At 38.4% G+C, this 19080-nt stretch overlaps 2 protein-coding genes and 2 long non-coding RNA genes across 5 annotated transcripts; 2 read left to right on the top strand and 2 right to left on the bottom strand.

Annotated features, from left to right (window-relative positions):
• Nucleotides 1-5994: 5994 nt before the first annotated feature.
• On the bottom strand, nt 5995-6170 carry LOC126592491 (mitochondrial import receptor subunit TOM6 homolog). Its single transcript, XM_050258178.1, has one exon. It carries the CDS (start codon nt 6168-6170, stop codon nt 6009-6011), a length of 162 nt encoding a protein of 53 aa, XP_050114135.1. The 3' UTR covers nt 5995-6008.
• Nucleotides 6171-9647: 3477 nt separating this feature from the next.
• LOC126592488 (pyrroline-5-carboxylate reductase-like) lies at nt 9648-14639 on the top strand. Of its 2 annotated transcripts, XM_050258172.1 has the most exons (8): nt 9648-10024; nt 10623-10671; nt 11130-11221; nt 12198-12270; nt 12727-12847; nt 13014-13119; nt 13681-13896; nt 14241-14639. In XM_050258172.1, exons 1-7 carry the CDS (start codon nt 9809-9811, stop codon nt 13864-13866), a joined length of 843 nt encoding a protein of 280 aa, XP_050114129.1. In that variant the 5' UTR covers nt 9648-9808; the 3' UTR covers nt 13867-13896; nt 14241-14639. The 2 variants fall into 2 exon arrangements, with proteins under 2 accessions (XP_050114129.1, XP_050114128.1); XM_050258171.1 differs by lacking the exon at nt 14241-14639 and having other exon boundaries at nt 13681-14094.
• A 480-nt stretch (nt 14640-15119) lies between these two features.
• Nucleotides 15120-16232, top strand: LOC126592494 (uncharacterized). The gene is made up of 2 exons (XR_007612657.1): nt 15120-15842; nt 15986-16232. It is a non-coding gene; the product is annotated as an uncharacterized LOC126592494 (long non-coding RNA).
• A 779-nt stretch (nt 16233-17011) lies between these two features.
• On the bottom strand, nt 17012-18385 carry LOC126592493 (uncharacterized). Its single transcript, XR_007612656.1, has 2 exons — nt 18166-18385; nt 17012-18085 (listed from the first exon to the last, which is right to left on the bottom strand). It is a non-coding gene; the product is annotated as an uncharacterized LOC126592493 (long non-coding RNA).
• Nucleotides 18386-19080: the final 695 nt, after the last annotated feature.

Raw genomic sequence — 19080 nt, 5'->3', positions numbered from 1 at the left:
AAATGAAACGAGAACACGTGTACAAAGTAGATTTGTATTTATTTGAATTTGTAGGCTACAATTTCTGTTTACAACTTTTCCTCTAATTTAGTCTTCAAATTTGATGTAGATGGTTGATTGTTGATCCAAGGGTCGTGATGAATTGATCTTGGATGAACCGTTGAATGATTACTTCAAGTTTTGAGCTTGAAACAACGCGGGGATGGTCTTCACCTCAGGGTTATAGCAAAGAGATGTTGATGTAGAGATTTTGTTGATTCAAGGGTCTTGGCGACTTGATCTTGAATCCAACGTTGCTACAAGTTTATATTCTTGCAACAAAGTCTTGAAGGAATTGGCACGGGGGCTTGTTGATTCTTTAAGGGAACGCTTTAGCTTTGGTTGAATGTTCTTCGAAGAGAGTGTTGGTAGCGTACTAGTCTTCAAAGGTTTGACAAAGGTTCTTCTGTGTAGAGATTTTGCTACCCCTATGCTTATGGGAGGATCTTGTATTTATAGGCTCCTCAAGGCTTGCCTTTGGGTGGATTTGACCTAGATTTGTGTCTTAATTCGTCCATAGGAGAATTTAGGGATGTTTTTTTGTCTTAACTTCAGCCACTTTACTCCTTTGGCCGAAATTAAGAGGCCTTGTGGCCTATTTTGTGAACAATCTTCAATTTTTGCTTGTTTTATGAAGTTACCTTAACTTTCTTTCCAGTTTTAGGACCAATCTAGACCCTTTTGTTGTATTTAAGGGAGATTTCTCCCCTTTGCCGAATTTTGGGAATGTTTTATACTTCCCTTGCTTGATTTATGCCAGATGTCATTAATGACTTGTCCATTTGTGATGAGTCATATGCCACGTGAAGCTTTGTGATGCATTGTTTGTATGCAACGAAATTTACATGTCTACAAATGCCCCCACTTCAAGGCACGTTGTAGGCATATGCTTGTCACATGTAGGAAGCGTGTTTTGAAGTGCTGCAATGTGAATTTTCTAACTCAAGGGTCATCGAGACTTGATCATGAATTAGTTTGCTTCTTTAAGGGCTGTAGAGGCGTATTTCTTGAATTGACATGATGAATTTCACTAAGCGTCATTGAGGCGTATTTCTTGAATGAAACATTTCTTCAAGGGCTATTGAGGCTTGGTCTTGAATTGAAGTGATGAATTTCATCAAGGGCCATAGAGGTAGAGGTTTGATCTTGAATGAAAAGATGAAAGTTTTCTTCAAGGGTCGTAGAGGCTTGATCTTGAAAGAATTGAAATTTGTTTCTTCAAGGGCCGTAGAGGCTTTATCTTGAAAGAAATTTTGAAAATGGATAAATCGGCACATATTTCTTGTGCGTGTTGATTTTCCATACTTGTGACAAAATACATTTGGCGTATTTTGAATTTTTCCCTGTGGTTGTAGGAAAAAATGTTTCCCTTCCTTTGATATGAATCCCCTTCAATTTTGGTAACGAAGGTGACTTCCTTCAAAGTGTTGGAAAGCTTTTGTGATTTCCTTCAAGGTTTTGGAAATATGTAATGCTTATCCTTGGGTGAGTAGGATGTGCATTTTTCACTTTCCCCTTTTTCTTTTCTTCCCTTGGCAAGGAGGACAATTTTTTTCTTCCTTTCCCTTTTGATTCCCACGGCAAGGGAAGGAATTTTTTTTTTTTTCTTATTTTGATTTCCATGGCAAGTAAGGCTTTTTTTCCTTTCCCTTTTTGATTTCTTACATCAAAGAGGAGTATTTTTCTTACCCTTTTTGATTCCACACATCAAAGAGGTATTCTTCCTTTCCTGTTTTTTTTTTTTTTTTTTTTTTTTTTTTTGGGAAACATATCATTTGACTTGCACGCCAAGTTTGAGGTTGATTTCTCTTCTGGAAAATTCTATAAAATTTTGAAAACGTAGCTTTATCCCTTATCTTTCCAGGCATATATCGCATGGCACTAGGAAAAATTGGGAAGGCCTTCAACTTTGCATTTTCCTACAACTGTGCAATCTGGACGGGAAAGCAACTTCTGCAGGAATGATTTTGAAAACTGCAACATTTGGCTTTAGGGAAAATTATGAAATTTGGACACAATGATCCTCAGCCACTTATTTTCCTTCTCCAATTAGCCTTACATCAAAATCTTCGGGAAAGTTAAATTACTACCAAAGAACGTCATGCCTGCGCAGATTGGCTAAAACTTGCCATTTTTTGCTTAGAATTTGCATCCTTCTTTTGGTGGGAATGTTCTTCATTGTTTTGACTTTCCTTTTTCTATTTGGGTATGTATTTCCCTCATAGCATTAGGAAGCAATTGACCCCTATTTATAGGACAATTGGGTGTGCATTTTTTTCACACACACAATTGCTTGTCGTGGACTACTTTAAAGCTTTAGCCGTGGGTTTGCTACTGGCTACCATGCCCTATAGTTGCTGCTGCTTCCGTGCCCTTCTTGCCGCTTGGAGCTTGTTACAGTGATTCACGTTTACCGTGTGGGGTTGTGCAAAAGACTACAGCGAGTTTATGTTGTGTAATGCCTCTTGCCACTACTTAGAGCTTGTTGCAGTGCGTCACTTTTACCGTGTGGGGTTGTGCAAAAGACTGAAGTGTTTTTAACACTGTGTAGTGCCTTTTGGTCATAGTTTTCCTCAGTGGTGACATTGTCGTGCAGTGCAAGAAACTGCTTGTGTACTCGCTGCGGGATTGCGTAGTGCGATTATGTAGCATTTTAGTTTTCTTTGCTACTGTGGTGCACTTCGAAGGACCATCCTATCACTGCCCTCTTCGTCGTGCAGTACAAGGAACTACTTACGTCATAGTGCGATTGCGTAGCATTTTGGTTTTCTTTGCTACAGTAGCCCGCTTCGAAAGACCATCATGTAGCTGCCCTCTTTACGGTGCAGTGCAAAAAACTACTTGCGTAATCGTTGTGGGCTTGCATAGTGCGATTACGTGGCATTTTAGTTTTCTTTGCTACTGTAGCATGCCGTGAAGGAATGTCTTGCAGCTGCCGTCTTTGCCGTGCTTGATCAAGCTTGTGGATGATTTTATTTTGTCATCGTGACTTCGTCATCTTCATCCTTCAATGTTCATGAGGTTTGTCTTGCATGTCTTTTGTTTTAGCGAAGCAAAAAAACTTTTTCTTGTCATGCCCTTATGCTTATGTTGCCTTGTTTGTTTTTGTTGCAGCCATGATATTTTTCAAGTGCTTTAAGAACAATACCATCACCATTCTTGCAAAGGAAGGCGATCCGCAGGATAGGGGAGTGACGTTGAAGCTTTGCGTGCTATTGACTGGCTTGTTGGAAATGTGCCCTAAAACCAATCATATGATGATACTTTATGAACATTTCACATGTTAAACTAATCTAGTTTAATATAAAGGCTAAAGATTATTGTTTAAAGCCGTCTCATGTAAATGTTATATGCTTAAACGATGAGTCCAAGGAATATGTAATTGGGAGAATGTGATCTAAAGAAGTTAGAGTCATGAGACCATTCTCTTTCGTATACATATCCTAAACGTTCCTGATCATAGGATTGCCAATTGGGCATTGACAATCCGTTAAGATCAGTACCTGCTATATCTTCTCTTAGAGAGAGTGACTGGTCTCGAGTCATTGGTGTGACTAACACCAAGACAAGCATGTAAGTGCTCAATAGAGAATGAGCCCACTGAACGCGATCACCAAGGAGTTCTCATACTCATGTCACATGAAAACTCATGGTTAGGATAATAAAAAGTAGTCATTTGACCTGAGGCATCATAGTTGTCTTATGGTTAGATCCTTCATCTTTGACTATGTCAAAGTCACTTCGTCAAATGGTGTCCACGACATAGTTGGGGTTAAGCCACTTAGCCATAGGGGCAAGTGAATGCACAACAAGGGATCTTTAACCTTCAAACCGTTTGAGGGATGTTGATGCACAAAACCGGAGGGGTCTTGGAACAACGTAAATCCGACCGTGAATCTGCAAGAAAGTAAATAACACAATATGTATCGTGGTTCACCCCCAATGTTTGGGCTACATCCACACTGATATTGCATTTCTCTTAGAGGATGAGAGGGTGAGAGCTTCTGAGGGTGAGAGAGTTATTCCCATGGCCTAAGAATTGGCCTCCCTTAATAAGGAGAGTGATGGGTCCTTTTATAGAGTAAGGGCTCTTCACTTATTACATATTTGCCCCTTAATTTATTACATAATTACATTTGAGTCTCCCGAGTATTTATACGAGATCTAAATACGGAGACCCTAAGTATGGTATAAACAGTAGTCCCCCAAGTCTTCAGTCAAGAGAGTCTTTTGGCTAGAAACTTGAAAATTCAGTCCATGTGTGGGCCGAAGTAACTAGACGTCCTCTAGAACTGATATTTGATATGAGACGGTGCCCAATCTAAAATGATGCTCAACCAGAAGTAGCACATGTTACGAGGCTGCTCTACTTGTGGCTTATGTTGCCTTGGTTGGCTTGGCTTGTGGTGTTGAAGGTGAGGGAGTCCCTTTTATAGAATAAGGGCTCGCTCCTCAATACATAAATGGTGGGCTAGAGTTGATGCTCGTGGCGAGACGGTTGCTCAGTAGGCGGCGATGCTCTCTAATGATGGTGAAGGAGTCCCTTTTATAGAATAAGGGTTCGTTCCTCAATACATAAATGATGGGCTAGAGTTGATGCTCGCGGTGAGGCGGTTGCCCAGCAGGCGGTGATGCTTTTTAATGATGGTGAGGGAGTCCCTTTTATAGAATAAGGGCTCGCTTCTCAATACATAAATGATGGGCTATAGTTGATACTCGCGGCGAAGCGGTTGCTTAGCAGACAGCGATGCTCTCTAATGAAAGTGAGGGAGTCCCTTTTATAGAATAAAGGTTTGCTCCTCAATAGATAAATAATAGGCTAAAGTCCCCCAAGTATTTTTCATGAGGCCTAGTTGAGGCTCAATATATGGTACATAATGTAGTCCCCTAAGTCTTCAGTCAATAGGGTATATTGGCTGGAGACTTCAAATTGAATCCATGTATGGGCCAAAGTGGCGGTTGTTCGGATGCGGTATTTGTATACCCTACACTAAAACTTTGTAGGTGAAGCTTTGCAAGTTCAAGCTTTGAAGCTAGAGCTCTGTAAATGAAGCTTTCGAAGCTGGAGCTTTTGTAAATGAAGTTTTTGAAGCTAGAGCTCTGTAAATGAAGCTTTCGAAGCTGATTGACATGAGTGATGCTCATGAATGTTTATGTTGATTGCATGAGTGATGCTCATGGATGTTGACATGAGTGATGCTCATGAATGTTGACATGAATGATGGTCATGAATGTTTATGTATGATTGACATGAGTGATACTCATGAAATGTTTAAGTATGAATGACATGAGTGATGCTCATGTATAATTTTGGAGTACTGGACGTACTTTTGATCACTTGGTTGGTGGTAATAGTGGCAGGCTACTGAATAATTTTTTGTAGTACTGGATGTACTTTTGATCACCTAGCTCTTTTGGGCATATGGGCATTTACCCTCCACATAACATTCCAGCCCATTATTTTGGGCTTGTCCTTTTCTTTTTTTTATTACCCTCTGATGGGGTTTATATAGATGTCTCCGAAAGATAAGAAAAATAAATCACATCAGTCAAAAATAAATCCGACCTTCTGCTCAATGGGTCACGCCTATAATTCCCTTTTCTGCATGCCATCACCACCACAATTATGTCTGCTTCTTTTTATTTTCTTTTGCTTTCTACTTTTACTTTCTCTTTTCCCTTTTGCAGATGGCAGACAAAGAATGATAATATAATTAATAAGAAGAAAAGAATCTTATCTCCGCTTTTGCTTTTCCCGTGGTATTCGCAGGAGATGGGATCTGGGTCGGCGACTGCCCCGACTGTGAGGACCTTCGTATCATCAAGTATCTCTGCTTTCTTATTCTCTCTCATCTTCTTTCTTTCTCTCTCATCGTTTTTTGAGCTCCCAGCATCACTCACTTCTTTGAGCTCCCAACCTTCTGCACTTTAGACCTGAAAAACTTGTCGCTCATAGAACGAGATGGCCGTTAAAATTCAAGCTTGAGCTCGTCTTTTTCCCTAGAGAGGAGGTGAAGAACATATAGGGTGGCTCGGATCGCAACGACCCAAGCCCCAAACATGGCGACATGGCTCCGCAACTGCTTCAGAGCCTCAGCCTTGTCTAGCTTCTGCATAAACATGGGAAACATTTTTCTTTATCTGATCTGGCTTTTCTTTCCTGCAAAGTGATATGACAAACGCAGCCTAACGCTTAAAGCCCTAAAACCCCAGTTGGTGCTCTGCGAGATCAGTCATTTTCGAAAGTAGCGTCGGGGATTGGAGAACCGGCAGCGACGATCGATCCTAGGCTATACAAGTAGATATGCGAGGAGTAGGGGAGGATGCGCCTGGACCCAGGGTTTCTGAGAGCGACCGCAGCCATTGGAATGAAGGAAGAAATAGAAAGACAGAGACCGCAGCCATCGTTTTTACAGTGGCTGGACCCTTACCCATTTTTACCTGATCCAAGCTTTTGCTTTCTGTTGCTGCTGCTGCTCAGTCGAATAAGCCACCTTCTTGGACGTAGCGGGCGTCCCAGCAGAGCCATGTCGTCATAATTGTAAGTGTTGCAGCTCGACTCGTCCCTTAACATCTCCTTTTGCTGTTGCTGCTGCTGCTGCTTTGATGATTTCAATGGATTTGACTAGACTTCAATTGGTGAACAGTCGACGAAAGGAAATGAAAGTACGAGACAGAGAGAGAGAGAGGTTATTGGGTTTTTGAGTTTTTGTGATTTTGCAGATTCACGGTGGAGGTGAAAAAATGAAAGAGAACCGACATAACTTTTCGTGTCAATTCCCACAGACGGTGCCAAATGTTGATGCACAAAATCGGAGGTCTTGGAACAACGTAAATCCGATCGTGAATCTACAAGAAAGTAAATAACACAAGATGTATCATGGTTCACCCCAATGTTTGGGCTACGTCCATACTGATATTGTATTTCTCTGAGAGGATTGAGGATGAGAAGGTGAGAGAGCTCTTCCCATGGCCTAAGAATTGGCCTCCCTTAATGAGGAGAGTGATGGGTCCTTTTATAGAGTAAGGGCTCCTCACTTATTACATGTTTGCCCCTTCATTTATTACATAATTACATTTGAGTCCCCCGAGTATTTATACAAGATCTAAATATGAAGGCCCTAAGTATGGTATAAACAAGGGAGAATACTTTATGATATGATTAAGAATCTTTGGCCAGAGTATGAATGAGATTTAGGAATTCGTTCCAAATCACATTCAAGGTAATCATATAAATAAGAGAATCACATTGGATAGTAGACATGAATAAACTATCAAACCAAACAATGTGGTCAAGAGTATTGTATTAGAGAAAGACCGTATTGCATTGTAATCCCAAACTGAATAGGTTCTCCACATCTTCTGATTAACTTGGGTAGCCATGACATACTGCTAGGTGTCACTCATGGTTTGTGGAAGCCCTAAAGGTATATAATCACTAAAGGGAGAATTGAAAAGTAAGTTTTAATTCACAATCGATTTCAAGAGTTCTAATCACTCACTGCCTCACTAAAAGGAACCTAATGGCATGAAAGCCCAATGAACCTAATGGCATGAAAACACAAAGGGCATGAAAGCCCAATGAACCCACATGGCCGGCCATAGAGAGTGTAAGGGAAAATTGGTTTTAATTTCAATTATGCCACTCAATGTAAATGACTATAGAAAGGAAATTATAACTTATTCCCTCAAAAGGGTTTTCTAGAGAGAAAAGAGAAAACCTCAAAAAGCTCTATCTTTTCTTAAGAAGCCAGCCACCTAGGAAGAATGGAATAGCATCCATCTCTTCCTAGGTCACTCATCTCTTCCTCAATGCTCTCCTTGGTGTGGAAACTTAGAGGTTCCCTTTCTTAGGAACTTGGAGAATCCATTCCTTCATCCATATCCAAGAAGTCATGGAATCAAGAAGCAATACTCCTCCATCCACATCCATGGAGCCAAATAGCAAGGAGACTAAGGAAAGAATGCCCTCACATGGGTGAATATCCTTTGCTAAGCAAAGAGGTGCTTCAAAGGTATAAAAGTTTCTCAACTCTTTTCTTTAAGATTTGAGTAGAGTCTTATGTGTTGTCCTATAAGCCCAAAGTGCTTTGCTTATTCTTGCGTGCTAATCTCTGTTTGTTCGGCCGATCACCTTCTTCAGGAGGTTGCACAACGTTTTGTTAAATGTTTCTGCAAGATCGTTGGTCGAAGCATGATACATAGAATACCTGTGCTACTTGAACTTGTACTTCTCGCAGAGTTCGTCCACGAGTGGGTTAGAGAACTATTTTCCATTATCGGTGATGATGTAGCGAGGCACACCATATCGATAGATGATATGCTCCTTGATAAAGCGGACGACAGTTTCCTTCTTAACTTCCCTTAGGGGTACAACTTCAAACCACTTGGAGAAGTAATCTGTTGCAGCTAGTTGGTTGATTAATTTGCTAGAATTTAACGGCAAAAAAAGCAAGGGGAATAATTGTGGGATATGATCGGATAATTGTGGGTTGTGTGCCATGTGGATTTTGGTATGCTATCGTACATTCGTAGTTTTTCCTTGATTTGAAAGTGTTGAAAATAGCAATATGCTTAGAGCATCTCCAAAGGAGATGTCAAATATAATATGTCAAAATTTTATTTGATGACTGATGTGGCAAATTGAATACAAGTGCTAAATTCTCTTCTTTTCCAATGAATGTGTGAACTATTAAAAAATAATCAAAATTAATTGTAGTTTTTATTCTATAGGTTGTTAATGGAACCCATGTGTTAAAAAATTCAATTAATTATATTTGACTCCTCCTTTGTTTGTTGTCAATAAAGGCAGCTAGAAAGCAACGAGTCAAATGACTCACATCAAACTCTACTCTTCCTTGCTTAACTGGTCAGGCAGGAAGTTATTTTTTCTTGTCAAAAAAAATAATTTAGTAACAAAGTATCTCCAACTGACATGGCAAATACCCGGAGACTTGGGACCTTGAACTCTCCATACCCAGAGACTCCCCACTCAACTCCGCAAATATTTTTTTTGTAATAATAACGTGTCTTGTCTTTTTTCCACCATCTCCTTCATTTAGTAATGTTAAAATCTGTAGAGTCTGTTAGAGTGCAAAATTGTGATGAAGTTTGACAATTACTTTGTTCACCCTTTCCTATCTCATTGAGCCACCTAAATCAATCCAAGTAGCCGTCGACCGTTCTGTTCTATCATTTCATGCATGAAATGTTCCTCCCTAGTCCCTATATGTTGAGGAAGGAGAGTCGCACCTCTCTGAAATGCTATTTATTCCTTAGCGTTTCACACTTTTAATTTTTGTCCACGTAGGTTAACAAACTTGTATTGTATTTGTGGAGGGTGTTGGAGTCTCCAACTTGGAGATGTCAGATAAAAAAGAGTAATGCTAAAGAGACTAAATTTGTAAATTAAATTAGCAAATCAAATAAGATATCACTAATAGAAAATGAGCACGTTTATTAAAAATCAAGTAATAATCCAATTACCAATTTCATGTCATGTAGTTTACAAAATTTAATTTCTCTATAAAAAAAAAAAATGTCAAATTGGTACTTCATAGTTTACTTGGTTATTTGACATTAGAAAAAGGACTTGTCTTTTTGTCCTGAATTTCCAAGTGTTTTTTTTTCTTTTCTGGAGAAACAACTTATCTCTTGGGTCTGCCTTGAAGTTTGAACTGAAACTACATTGACCTAAACAAAAGACTAACTCAGACTCAAGTGTTGCCGAGAACAAGGAAGCACTGGGTTTGGGCAAAGAAGAAATCAAATGGCAGGAGGTGGGGAAGTGGAAGTCAAACCAATTGACAAGGAAGCCTTCAATTTGGGGTTCATTGGAGCTGGTAACTTGGCAGCAAGTGTGGCCATCGGATTGGTCAACCAGGGGATTCTACCACCTTCTAGAATTTTCACGGCTCACCGGAATCCAGAAAGCCGGCTGGATTTTACATCTGTTGGAATTCAGGTTTATCAGAACAATCATCAGGTACATCCATGTTTCTTAGTTGGTATGCTTTGGTGTCTCTTGATGATGGATTTAGGCTAAATTATATAGAAATGCTTCGCACTAGAAAGCGGGATTTGTAAATGACTACTTGAACGGAATTATTTGAAAATCCTTTAATTAGTTAATTTGTAATGCTCATGTAGTATAAATTAGTAATTTAGTAGCAATGTAATTCAATTTTTATACACTTTGTAAAAAAGCATGTATGTAGCTCTAAGCCTCTAACCCAAAAGGAAAATGATTTCATGTGGAAGTGCCCTTCTTTTTAAACCTGCAACTTTGCTGTTTGAGATACAATCATGGTGGTTTTGCTGCAGTTCTTGCTATACGAACATGTTTTACGGGTTATGCATCCTAATATTTGCAGATGTTACCTCTCTGTTAGTATTTTTCGTTAATGCTGTATTGCTGCATTGCTCCAAGTATAAATTAGTCTTCAGTTGCTGAACAAAACAAATTCTTTGCTCATTTGTTAGGAAACTTGGATTCCTTAATTAGCTTTTGTATTGCTTCCATCTCATTATACTGCTCTAATAGTTCCCTTTCTCTTTTTATTTTTCGTTAATATCATGGGCAGGTAGCTGAAGAGTGTGATGTAATCATTTTCTCAGTGAAACCTCAAATACGTACGCCTTCCTTTGCTCCGTTTCCTTTTCCAGTACATATATGAATATAAGATATCCACCATGTTTTACTCTGTAATAGTTTTTCCTTGCACTCATCTCTTCCAAGCAATGCCATTACTCTCCTGAAATAATTTTGACTGCATTCTTAGTAACGCTCTGTTGAACACTGTTGAACATTGATAATCTTTATTAACTTTTGAAATTGCTAGGTAGATCCGTTCCACACATTGTGGAATTTAGAAGGAGAGGAGGGAGAGGGTGGGTAGGGGGTGGTGAGAGGATTTGAAACGACCTTGGAAAAGTACCCTATGCTCTATTGAACTATAATCAAAATCAAATGATGAGAAACCTCTTGACCAAAAATATCATATTTACCCTAAATAATTGAATATCATAGAAGTGTATGAAATTGGTTTGTTTTGTCCTTTTGATCATATATTGGATTGTTGGATATGCAGTTAAGGAAGTAATCCTGGACTTACGGCCGCTACTTTCACAAAATAAACTTCTTGTGTCGCTTGCTGTGGGACACAAATTGAAAGCTCTACAGGTTTGTATACTGTTAAATGAAATTGGCAGCTTGTTACATCAATGCGTTGGTATTAAAATCTCAGTAGCATTAAATTGTGAATCATGATGTCCCAACTTCTAAATCAATTCATTAAAAAAGTGATATTTTTTAAGCTTATATCCTCCCACTCTAGCTTCACACTTTTTGCCCGTCATTGAGTCTCAACTGCAGGATAGCCTCAAAGCACTTGCGATATTTAGAAACTTCGATATGCTTAGTATACAGTTTGTAATGGAATATCCCCTAGCAACTTAGTAAAGCATAAGTATTTTATTTAAAGTTTATGAAGGTTAAGAGTTAGTTTTTGTTGGATACGTAAAGAAGCATTGACCAGAAAAATAACATACATTCAAGTGGTTCAAAAACTCTCTTGGGTACCCTTCCCATACAAGCTGGTTTTTAAGGACAAGTTTATGCATCGGCTCTTAACTGGATCTGCTAAATTGCTCCTCTTTACTCAGTAGTAATCAATTGTGCTTGTTATCTAATTGTGATTCAGCCTGGATCATTAGGTAGTTCATGAGCACTGGAAATTTTTTAGCTAAAATATACCAGTTATACTGTTACAATTTTATTTTTTGAACTGATGCTGTTAAAAATTGAGAGAACTGCAACTGATATACAAATCGGAAGGCCTTTTTCGTTGACCAATCTTCCAAAATCAATCTTTATGACTTAATAAACTTAATAAACAAATCTTTTTTGTTTGCGTATAAGTCATTTTTGTTTCTTTCTTACTAAGGTAATGATGAATCAAGTATCTAGTAAGTAAAAGTGGAAGTTACCATAGAGGAAAAAAAAATCAAATTACACAAAAACATAGTTTTGTTTAACAAATTTCCTCATTCCCTAGCATTATTGTGATATGCTTTGTAAAGTTTTCTGGGGTGATTCTTTTACATTGAAGTTGCTGAGCTTTCATATTTTCATTACTTTGTTCAAATCTTCTACTCAGGAATGGGCCGGTCATTGTCGATTTGTTAGAGTAATCCCTAGTACCGCTTCTGTCATCGGTGAAGCAGCCACAGGTATCAACTAGTTCCTGGTTCTCACATTTGTTATGCTGTCCTCTTTTAGGCCATAAAGTTGTGCTGTACTGAAATAAATTCTTTCCAATTCTTGAAATTATCGACTTCGTAGCCCTTAATTCCTTCAATTAAAGGATTTAATCAATATATTAAGCCCATGTAGAAGGTATTACAGTGTTAGGACTTTCCCAATCTGAATCAACTACATAACCAGTTTTCAGCCTTAGTTTTGTCAACATTAAAACCAATTCCATAGATTTTAAATTTGTACGAGGATAACAAAGATCTAAAAGATGCCATTAAGAACTCTCATCTGTCAGACAGATTGCATTTCCTTCAACCTTGAAATGCTGCTATATTACCGAAGACATAATTTATGTGGATCAATTGCATAGCATTGTTCTAGCTTTATCTGCAGTCTCCTCCGTGTGACAATGTGTGATTACATGCAAACAGTTATGCACTTGGGTGAAGCTGCAACAGTAAACGACAGTGAGTTAATAGCAGACCTATTTGGAGCTGTTGGCAAGGTGTGGAAAATGGACGAGAAATTGTCTGATGCTGCTGCTGCTATTGGGTATGTGCATGTCTTGTTATAATTAAAAGGTCAGACATGTAAACTGGGCACTATTATACCATTAGAGTTATATATTTTTTTTAAAAAGAAATAACTGAATGGATAGAGACGCATCTTGACAGAAGTCCATCAAATTTAGTGGTTTTTTCCTTGGACAATTTTGCAGTGGTGCTGGTACAGCATTTGCGTATATAGCAATAGAAGCTATGGCTGATGGAGGTGTAGCTGCAGGCTTACCACGAAAAATTTCTCTGAGTCTTGCTTCTCAAGCTGTAAGTGGAATCTGTGCTGATTATTTTTTTCGAGATTGTCTATGCTGGGTACTCGATGTATGTTTTTGGAAACAATTCAATATTTCTGTAAGTGAAGATAGCTAGAAAGCTCCAGACTTGTACTTTCGGATTCACAGAGCACTTTATGGTGAGGGGTTATACAATCATATGGATTTTCTCATGCCTCTGTTTTAGCAGCAAATAACCCCTAGAAGCACGTATTTATCTTTTGTTTAAGATTCTTATTGCTCTATAGATGCGTGAAAAATTAAAAGTTTAAACAAGGGAAACATGCACAAATAGATCCAGTTACAAATTTAATTCAAAAATAGAATTGGGAGCTACATTAAACAAACAATAAGTGGTATATAAACCACATGATCATAGTAGTTGCCATTATCCACCAAGGGCAAAAACCTCAGGCAGGCTCATGATATGCCATGCGCTTTGCCTATGGAAATTATATTGTTTATGACCTGAGGCGATGTCCCAGGATTATGAACTATTGTTGGCCTCTGATGTATAATCTCTCATTTCTGTTTCTCTTGTGTTGTGCCAAAGTTCTATGGAGCAGCAGCCATGGTGATGAAAACAGGAAAACATCCAGGTCAGCTGAAAGACCAAGTTGCTTCACCTGGAGGAACCACCATTGCCGGGATTCATGAGCTTGAGAAGGGCGCATTTCGCGCAAGCATGATGAATGCGGTTGTTGCTACAACAAAGCGTAGCCATGAGATGGGTCAATGACTTCGCTTTCCGCATGTTAATTTTGCCAAGGTAGGGTTGCATACATCGCGTCGTGACAAGTTGTAAAATTGATCTGCATGCTGGGGAACCATTCACATAAAATTTGTACCAGGTTGCTCATTGTATGACTCCTACTTTTCTGCATTGGGTTGAGTGAAGTGGATTTTTCCTCTCCCAGTGCATGAATGTATATTTGAATGCTATGTGAACAAAGTTGATTCTCTCGAAGTATATCTTGTAAAAATAATTGTGGATCTTCTGCTGTAATAACGTGTCAAGTTAGAGTAATCACTGCAAAAACAATTGACAACGAGTTCAAATTCTAAGTTTTAGTATTCAGTTGATAACTACGTCGTTTTTTGTATGTGTTTTAGATATGAAGCATACTGAGGAAACAGAGGGATGAAATGGTGATCGAGATGGCAAGAAATAAAGAGGAAAATAATGAACACAAATTCTTAGAATCCTATGTATCAAGTACGGGCGGGCGCAAGTTGGTACGGATCGGGTTTGGGCCAAAATTGCAAACCGAAACCGATCAAGCTGGGTCTAAAATCGATCAAGTTGGCTAACTGAATGTTGCGGGTTGGTTTGGATTGGTTTTCGGTTTGTGCGAAGATGAAAATACATAATAAACTTCTCTTTCAAAAGCTACAGAACATAACACCAATATAAGTGATTGCTTAAATGAAAGCACAAATGAAGTAGCCCAAGGAGAGCATTATAGCAACAACTGCTGTGTTCTCCAAATGGTGCCCCTGTTCTTCTCCAAAGGGATTCTTAAACTAATCTGATTTTGTTTTCATGTAGTGGAAACACGGTAACTTGTAAATAACTAATCATTTATATTATTACACGAATTATTTATAATTAAAAAATAAAATTAAATATATGCGGGTCGGTTCATTTAACCAACCTTAAGGATTTTGGGAACCGATTGCCAAACCAACTAAGGTCGGTGCGGTTCGGTTTAACCATTGAAAAAAAAATAAACAAACCAAACCAAATTGTCGGTGCAGTTCGAGCGGTTCAATCGGTTTTTTTTTTTCAATGCCCACCCCTAGTATCAAACATGTCCAAAGTGATTTTTGATTTTTAATTTTTAGTTCTTTTTGTGTGTCAATCTTTGTTCCAGTTATTCTACGGACAAGGATTGTCTGCCCTCCCTTTTTCCTTGCCCTTCCATGCCCTCCTGTTTGTGTGGTCACGGTTAAGCCACGTCAACATTTTATATTACTATTTATTTTTGTCTTATTATTTTTATAAAAAAATAATATAAAATGTTAATGTGGCTTAACCGTGACCACATAAAACAAAAGGGCATGGAAGGGCATGGAAAATGGAAGGGCAGACAATTCTTGTCCTTATTCTACACCTCTCGTATTCTTTTTCTATTCTTCTACTTTCCTAAATTTTCTTATGTATATTTATTCAATTTTAACACAAAAAATAAAAATTAAAAACTAAAATCGCAACAGTTATCAATCACAACACTTTTTGAGATGCATAAACTCCAGAATAGACTTGTGAAGGATTTTGCATAGAAAAATGCTAGCAATTTTCTTATTTACCTTCTTATTTGAACTATTTCACTTTTCCTCATGTCACATGTATTTCTTTTTTTTTTTGTTTTTTTTTTTTTGGAAGCAGTCACATGTATTTCATTAGCACGCAAAATTATAATTATAATTGCTTAAAATTTAAATTTTAGTTAAAATTTTAGTTAAAATTTTAGTTTTGAGTGTTAGTGGAGTCCTTGGATAAAGGAGGGGAGGGCATCAAGTAATTGACAGCAGACACTTCTATCTTACGTCAAATCTTTGGAATGCAATCATATCAACTCATATGCAATCATATCAACTCATATCAACTCATATGCACTAGATCTCATCCCATTTTCCCTGCTTTTACACGCCTCTGTATCTAATTGAATGACTGAAGTTGCATCGTCATTTTCTCTGTCAAACCTCAAGTTGGTATTTCCACTTTCCATTATCTCGGATTTGTTTGAAATAATGTGCATTGATTGTAAAGATATATATGGGGCATGAATGATTAGGTGGTGATTTTGTGGTTGTTTACTAGATAATGGTATCGTTGTGGTTTTGATTTCGTGCAGTTAAAGATGTAGTTTTGCGGTTGAGGCCGCTTCTTTCCAGAAAGAAGCTGCTTGTTTCAATTGCTGCTGGAGTCAAATTGAAAGATCTGCAGGTCTCTCACTTGCAACTCGTCTTACTTTTATCCACATTGACTGTATGGATTGCCAAAAACCCTGTATTTCATTTTTGAACCTCTTGTTTCCAATTTAATTTGTTGATTTTGATTGTTTGGTGTTCGGGTTTCTGAGGAAAATCATGTTCTGAATCTGTTACATGTGTTAACTGATTTAATTGTTGTACGCGGTGTAGTCAAAAGCTTATATCAGGGTATTGCTAGGCCAAGTTTTTTTAAATAAGCTCTATTCTTAAGTGCGACGTAAGAATAGATTCACATGGCCGTGGGGCACAAACAGGAAGGAATAAAAAAGAAAAAGGAAATATGCAATGCAAGAAGTAGCTAAGAGTGGAGTGAATGAGTTACAAATGTTTCATGCATATGTAATCTTTTTGAAGGCCGAGCCAATTCTTAGTTCTTTGTCTGCCCTCTGGATCTTATTAGAAGTGGACAGTGAAAGAGGACATTTTTTCCCCAAGTGCATTAAGGCCACCCTTTTCTCTGTCTAAATCCATGGGCGAATAAATACATTGTTCTGTTCAGCATTTGGTTTCCTTGCAGTGTCAAATGAATGGATTATATGATGCTACTGTTTACCAAATTTTAGTCATAGCAAAGAAAGCAGGACTGTCTTTTCTATCATGGAGAAATGTGAAGTTCTCAATGTTTGGTTAGCCATACGGAGGCTGAAAGACCGATAAATAACACAAAACATGCGCACTATAATCTGATGAGCTGAAGGAGCAATGTATCATGTGCACATAAAATGTCATCACCTTAGCATCCGTTCTTGAATTTTAAATTCAGGGGACTTGTAGTTTTCCCCTTTGGTTTCCTTTCTATAGGGAAATAGTGCAATTTGTAATTTTTCAAAGGTATTTAAGATATCATGACTGAAAATATAGGGCCATGGGTATTACAGGTCAGTATCTAATCTATAAACAACTGTATAATAATTTATCCCAACTTATGAATGTGCCAAGAACCAGAAAGAATATAGGGTCGTGTTTGACAATAATGTTGCTGGCATTTCTCTTTGCACATAGTGAATCAATTGCCCAGACTTACAACAGTTAGCCACTCCCAAGTTTAGCCCCTTTTACACCCTTCAAATTGTACAACAACAAAGCCTTTTCCCACTAAGTAGGGTCGGCTATATGAATCCTAGAACGCCATTGCACTCGGTTTTGTGTCATGTCCTCCGTTAGATCCAAGTACTCTAAGTCTTTTCTGAGGGTCTCTTCCAAAGTTTTCCTAGGTCTTCCTTTACCCCTTCGGCCCTGAACCTCTATCCCGTAGTCACATCTTCAAACCGGAGTGTCAGTAGGCCTTCTTTGCACATGTCCAGACCCATTTTGTGTACGTGTTGATGCTTCACCGCCCAACATTTTGTGCCATACAGCATCGCCGGCCTTATTGCCGTCCTATAAAATTTTCCCTTGAGCTTTAGTGGCCTACGACGGTCACACAACACGCCGGATGCACTCTTCCTATTCATCCATCCAGTTTGTATTCTATGGTTGAGATCTCCATTTAATTCTCCGTTCTTTTGCAAGATAGATCCTAGGTAGCGAAAACGGTCGCTCTTTGGTATTTTCTGATCTCCGAGGTAGTGAAAACCCATTTGGAGCTAGAAATGTAGGGAATCGACCATACGTACTAGAAGTCCAAACGTGGTCGGTGTTGATCGGAAATTTGGTCTGAATGTGGCCAAATGGTCACGAGCTCTTGTTGAAAAATGTGCAAAATTTCTTCCAAACTTTCAGGGCTAATTTCTAATTTGATAGTTAACCAAAATGAGTGATTCAAAAGCTATTCTGAAGTTAGGAATATAGAGAAGAGACTCATACCCTTGGAAGGATTGATGGAGCATGAGGTTGGCCCGAATAATGGCTAGAGCACGAGGTTGGCCCGAATAATGGCTAGAAAGTGGCCAAATGACCACAGTTTTTGAAGTTTCCAGAAGTTTGGAAAATGTCCCTCGAGTTGTTTTTCTTGCTAACACCTTAACCAAAGTCATTTTTAATCACTAGCCAGGTAATGTAGACTATGTGGAAAGAAATTCAAAGGAGTCTCGGAGCTTACCTTCACCAAAGATGGCGATATGTCGTCAGAAATAGATGCACAGTTATTGCGCTATGCAAGAGAGGGAGAGGTGAAGGAAATTGGGCATGCATGTGTGTTGGTCCTTGGCCTTCCAGCCTCACTGTCTTTTGCAGAAGAAAATGGAAGAACGAAGAGATAGGTGAGGGATGAGAAGGAAATAAGGTGAGCGTTGAAATAATATAAGAGAGAGAGAGAATGAAGTCAATTTCTGATTGGTTGCCAACATTGAAGGAAAGGATGTGAGTGGTGGAGAGTGAAACCGGGAAAAGGAAAAGTTGAAATTGATTGGTGGATGAGATGGGGGAACACGGATCCCTTTTTGAGGAATGGGATTGGATGGATGGATTTTGTACAATTTAAAATGTACAAAATTTGCCTCTTTGAAAGTGTTTTGATACTATAAATTTGTATGCACGTGTACAAAACACCCGTATTTAACGTACTTTAACATAGCGTAATTTTTTCGTTACAGATTTGATTCAAGTCTAACACGCTCTCACACATTCATAGCGAAGAGTATTAATTTAGTACGAAACCAAGAAAATGAAACTGAAAACTGAAAACCACGTCCACATCAGATTCTACTTTTGACCAAGTAAAATCGTCAACTCATACCAACGTAAAAGAAATCACAGTGAAAAATAGGGATTGTTCGTCACATGGTTCATTTACTAAAAATTCATGATCATTGGTCCCTTAACTCATAAAACGTGCATATATAGTCATTTTCCTCAACTCTGTTAAAACTTTCGTCAAAATGAGTCATGTACCACGCAAGTGAGGCTAAATCAAGGGGCAAGTATGGAAAACCAAGTGAAAAAAATTGTAATAATTGTCCCTTAACTTTAACTCAATTGATGAAATGATCCCTCAATGTTAATCCATTTAGAGCAA

Source organism: Malus sylvestris, chromosome 12, assembly GCF_916048215.2.
Source record: "Malus sylvestris chromosome 12, drMalSylv7.2, whole genome shotgun sequence".
Classification (NCBI taxonomy): domain Eukaryota; kingdom Viridiplantae; phylum Streptophyta; class Magnoliopsida; order Rosales; family Rosaceae; genus Malus; species Malus sylvestris.
The sequence above is the reverse complement of the archived record's forward strand: the minus strand, read 5'-3'. Positions and strand labels throughout refer to the sequence as shown.

Bases quoted from the DNA above. Each gene is read 5' to 3' on its own strand.
- LOC126592491 (XM_050258178.1), bottom strand. From the start codon at position 6,170: ATGTTTCCCATGTTTATGCAGAAGCTAGACAAGGCTGAGGCTCTGAAG.
- LOC126592488 (XM_050258172.1), top strand. From the start codon at position 9,809: ATGGCAGGAGGTGGGGAAGTGGAAGTCAAACCAATTGACAAGGAAGCC. The intron at 10,025-10,622 runs GTACATCCATGT...TATCATGGGCAG, and splicing joins TTTATCAGAACAATCATCAG to GTAGCTGAAGAGTGTGATGT. The intron at 11,222-12,197 runs GTTTGTATACTG...TCTTCTACTCAG, and splicing joins ACAAATTGAAAGCTCTACAG to GAATGGGCCGGTCATTGTCG.